The 4,578-nt window shown below is 33.0% G+C and overlaps 1 protein-coding gene across 1 annotated transcript; it reads left to right on the top strand.

Moving 5' to 3' along the window:
- The first annotated feature begins 1,517 nt into the window (after nt 1-1,517).
- On the top strand, nt 1,518-4,172 carry LOC143074647 (transient receptor potential cation channel subfamily A member 1-like). The gene has a single exon (XM_076250001.1). It carries the CDS (start codon nt 1,751-1,753, stop codon nt 3,995-3,997), a length of 2,247 nt encoding a protein of 748 aa, XP_076106116.1. The 5' UTR covers nt 1,518-1,750; the 3' UTR covers nt 3,998-4,172.
- The last annotated feature ends 406 nt before the right edge of the window (nt 4,173-4,578 follow it).

Here is a 4,578-nt window from a genome sequence, read left to right as displayed (position 1 = left end):
ATTGATGGATTTAGGCTCACGATATTTCGGACCTTTCGATAACACATTTCGAAGAGAAGTGTTATTTACAATGTTGAGGTCACCGTTAATAACGTAGCCAGCCGGATTATATGTGAATTGGGAACTAGCACAAGTGCACTCAGGAGGTTTAGACTTGAAGTCGTCAATATCGAGATACTGCAAAACGTGTTTGTAATTGAAAACTTTAGTTGCAATAGGTTTGGTATAGGTATAAGAAATGATTGGTTCAGACTGATTTTGAAATAAGGAGGTATTTTCGATTGAACTAATTTATGATGAAGGATATTGCCTAAGTTGACGTCATCGACACCTTTGTTGGCAAAGGAAAGATTAATGAAAGATCTTTTCTCTTTTTCATCTTTTCCAATGCGGACTGGCTTGAAAAGTCTGTGACTTGCAATATTCGGAATTATAGTTTCAAGTTTGTATTGGTTTGAATGAGGGTTATTATTCAAAATTATTATTTCCAGAACCCAACAGAGAAGAATACTTCTACTGGATTGAAGACGCAGAAAGGTATTTTCCTATTTCGGCTTCTATTGAAAGCATCACAGATGCTTTTAAACAAAACCACTTCATAGTCATTTCGGGGAAACCTGGAACAGGAAAAACAGCTCTAGCTCGCTATGTTGCTTTGAATCTTCACAAAAACCTTTATATATCTATTTCGTCAGTCAACAGTCCAGATATGATTTATGAACAACTTGTACTAAATTCACAGATAAATACGCCATCAAACATATCAGATCATCAAAAGGTGTATGTGACCGATGCTTTTCAAAAAATGAAGAGAAAAGTCATTAAAGATCCTCAGAAAAGAAAAAAACAAAAAACACACCCGAAATCGTCAAATTATATTGAGTGCGATGATTCCCATGGGAGCAAAACAAATCTAACCAAACAGATATTTGTTATCGACGATTTTTTGGGAAGACATACTGTTAGCAAGCGCGTGACAAATGCATGGAAACGATTATACCATGAACAAGTTCGGTTCTCTTGTAGTTTCAATGATTCTTGTTATATAATTGCAACATGCAGAGAAGAGATCGGCAAAACAAGTCAGTTTACATCATTAGGTCACATATTAAAGTTTAGAGAATTTAATTTATCAAGTAATTTGAAAGAAACAATGAACGACAAAATAGAAATTGCGTCATGTCATATGAATCCGGTAACAACTCAAATACTATTTGCTGAAAAGCAAATTCAGAATGTAGACAGATTTCATACACTCTGTTTTCTATACTCACATTTGCTTGAAACAGAAAATATTGCTTTCTTTAAAAATCCCAATTGTGTGTTAGAACAGGAATTTGAGGAAATACGTACACGCAGTGAACCATGTTATATTGGTCTTGCACTTATGACTATATATGATGGAACACTAAAAAAGCCTCTTTTGGATTATAAAAAAAATGAAAATATTGACAAGCTAATAAGAGACGTGTGTTTAGAATGTAACATACGAAATACGGATATAAAATTATCAAAGATTCAGCAAGATATTGACATAATCGTTGGGCGATATGTGATAGACGAAGTCGTGACATATACACTGGTACATTCTGAACTTTATGATATTTTTTTAGAATATTTTATAAAGAAAATTCCAAGGTCCCTCATTGCTTACGGAAGTAATGATTTTATACAAAACCGAGTAAAACTAGAAGGATCCAATAAGGTTGAGACCGGATCGCACACAGTTGTAATAAAAAAAGATCATGAAATGTTTTATTTCAATCGAATGATAAAAGATATTGAAAGGGGACAATTCGAAAATGCATTTGGAAATATTCAGGTATCAAGCACGGAGTTTCAAGAACAATTAATGAGGCATGTACAAAACTCTGAGAAAATTCTGGGAATAGTTACTTATTGTAACATATTATTGCTTTTAGCAGTAGAACATGACTTGATCGAGTTTGTACGTCTGATAATATCGGAACGCAATTCGCGCGAAATATCCCAAATGATAGAAGTGGAAAAAGAAGAAGATTTTAATTTCCTAGATTACGACGATGCCAAATTGTTAAACTTACAGTTAGATAACGATCAAGAGATTATATTGATGCTTGCTTGTTTACGCGGACGTGTAAATATCGTGAAACTTCTTCTTGAAAACAACTATGATGTAGATTATCAAAATTCATCCGGAAAAACACCCTTACAACTTGCAAGTCTCAGAGGTAATACAGAGGTAGTCAATCTACTGTTAGGGTTAGGTATAAAGTCTGCCAGAAACGAATACGATGAAAACAGTCACGAATACGACAGAAACATACGCGATAAAAAGGCATTTAACGAATCCGATATCGATATTCAGGATTATGATGGCAATACAGCACTTCATATTGCTTGCAAAATGAAACATAAGAATATCGTGCATTTATTGCTACAGAAGTGGACATGTACATTCAGCAAATATAACAACGCGCGGGGTAAAATCGATCTTCTAACGAAAAAATTATATGTTAAAGACAACCAGGGTAGACTCGCATTGCATATGGCTGCAGAAAGTGGCTCTGTAGACATATTTGAAATTTTGTTTCAAGCCATTAGTGTGGATAACCATATTGAAATTTCGGATAGATTATCACATCTTAGCAATCTTATAAATGCTCGAGACAAAAATGGAAAGACATGTTTGTATACAGCTTGCGAAAACGGTCATCAGAATGTTGTAGATTTTCTACTGAAATACAGTTGTTGCAACATTGATATTCCCAATTACCTTCATGAAACTCCACTTTTTTGTTCATGTTGGAACGATAAGAAAAAAATAGTAGACGTTCTAATAAAAAAAGGAGCAAAGGTAAATATAGCAGACAGTTCTGGTCGAACACCATTACATGTCTCTGTGGAAATTGAAAACACGAATCTGCTGACAAAGGATATTGGAATTATTAATATGGTGCAAAGTATATTGAAACAGAAAGATTGTGATGTAAATAAAAAGGACAAGAGTTCGAACTCTGCTCTTCATTTGGCAATCCTAGGCAAAAACGTTAAAATTGTAGAGACCATTCTAAAGGCAGCGTGCAATGTTGGGTGTGACATAAATCAAACTAATTCTCATAATAAAACACCATTACTGGTAGCAGTCTCGAATGATGCTACAAATATTGTCAAGCTTTTAATTGACAACGGTTGTGATTTACATCAATGCAATAGCAATGAGATTAAAGCCTTTCATTTAGCATGTAAAAGCAATTATAATGGAAATATTATCAAACTTTTTTTGAAACGTGAAACTGACTTTGACTTAGACACCTGGGACCGATTAGGCCGAACTGGTCTTCATTATGCAGTATTTGGCAAAAATTTAAAAGCCATCAAGCTATTAAGAAAAACAGAAATAAATATTAATAAACAAGATGAACATAAAAACACTGCCATACATAATGCATATCAATGTTTTCAAATAGAAATAGTGAATGAATTACTAAGAAATACAGAGTGTGATATTAATCTGTCTGATGAGACTGGAAAGAGTATACTGCATATTGCCTGTGAAAGAAATGATATTTCAATGCTTAGAAACTTAATGAGAAAAGACTGCGCAATTAATGCTCAAGACGGTCATGCCCGTACCCCCATGCATATAGCTATGAGCGCTAATTACACAGATATATTCACTCTATTAGTAAACAAAAGCGACCTTAATGCTAAGTATATGAATGGTTGGACACCCCTTCACATTGCTTGCCGCGAACAACGCTTGAGTGCAGTAAACATTTTATTGCAGGCTGCGTGTGACGTCAACATTCAAGATAACACTGGTAAAACGCCATTACACATAGCTGCAGGAGAAAAGGACACGTCGATTGTAGAAAAACTATTAGAATTAAAGTGTAACGTAAATCTGTGTGATAAAAGTGGACAAACAGCATTAGCATACGCTCGTGAAAATCATAACAGACAAATAGTAAAACTATTTTTCAAACATTTAGGAAACGAACTGAATACAAATTGAAATTAGAAAAACAAAATAGTCTAATTAAATTTATCATAATTCTTAAACTGTATAAATATAATTTCACATTCCAATTTGTATATGTAATTAAATAATCAACATAACGTCAAATTACCTGCTTGGCAACATATTAAATAAATATGGTATACGTTATTAACAGTACAATTTAACGACATATAAATTCATAAGACCTCTTCGTTAATAATAACGCGTTAATTGATTTGATTTCATGAAAGGACATTTGATATTTCTTTCGATTTGGGCAGGATGTATATTTGGGTTTGCCTACTATGCAATTTATGTTAGTTCTTTTCCTCTTAAAACATGTTTACACATTCACTTTTACCGTAAATGTTGCAAATTTTATTGCACTTGGTGTACATTTCAACACGAAGATAAGGGCGAGCGATACCAAAAGACACTCAAACTTAAAAAATGGAAAAAAACTGACAATGATATAAAAATAATAAAAATTTAAAACAATTAAAAATAAATAATTTTAAAACAGTATTCAATAATCTTAATCGTAACTCTGTTCTGTAATGATCATTTCTAAGATATTTTACAAAAAAACAGTTAAT

The sequence above is a fragment of the Mytilus galloprovincialis genome, chromosome 5 (assembly GCF_965363235.1).
Source record: "Mytilus galloprovincialis chromosome 5, xbMytGall1.hap1.1, whole genome shotgun sequence".
Lineage (NCBI taxonomy): Eukaryota > Metazoa > Mollusca > Bivalvia > Mytilida > Mytilidae > Mytilus > Mytilus galloprovincialis.
The sequence above is the reverse complement of the archived record's forward strand: the minus strand, read 5'-3'. Positions and strand labels throughout refer to the sequence as shown.

What these genes read in the sequence shown, in the direction of transcription:
- LOC143074647 (XM_076250001.1), top strand. Translation starts at nt 1,751, where the DNA reads ATGTTTTATTTCAATCGAATGATAAAAGATATTGAAAGGGGACAATTC.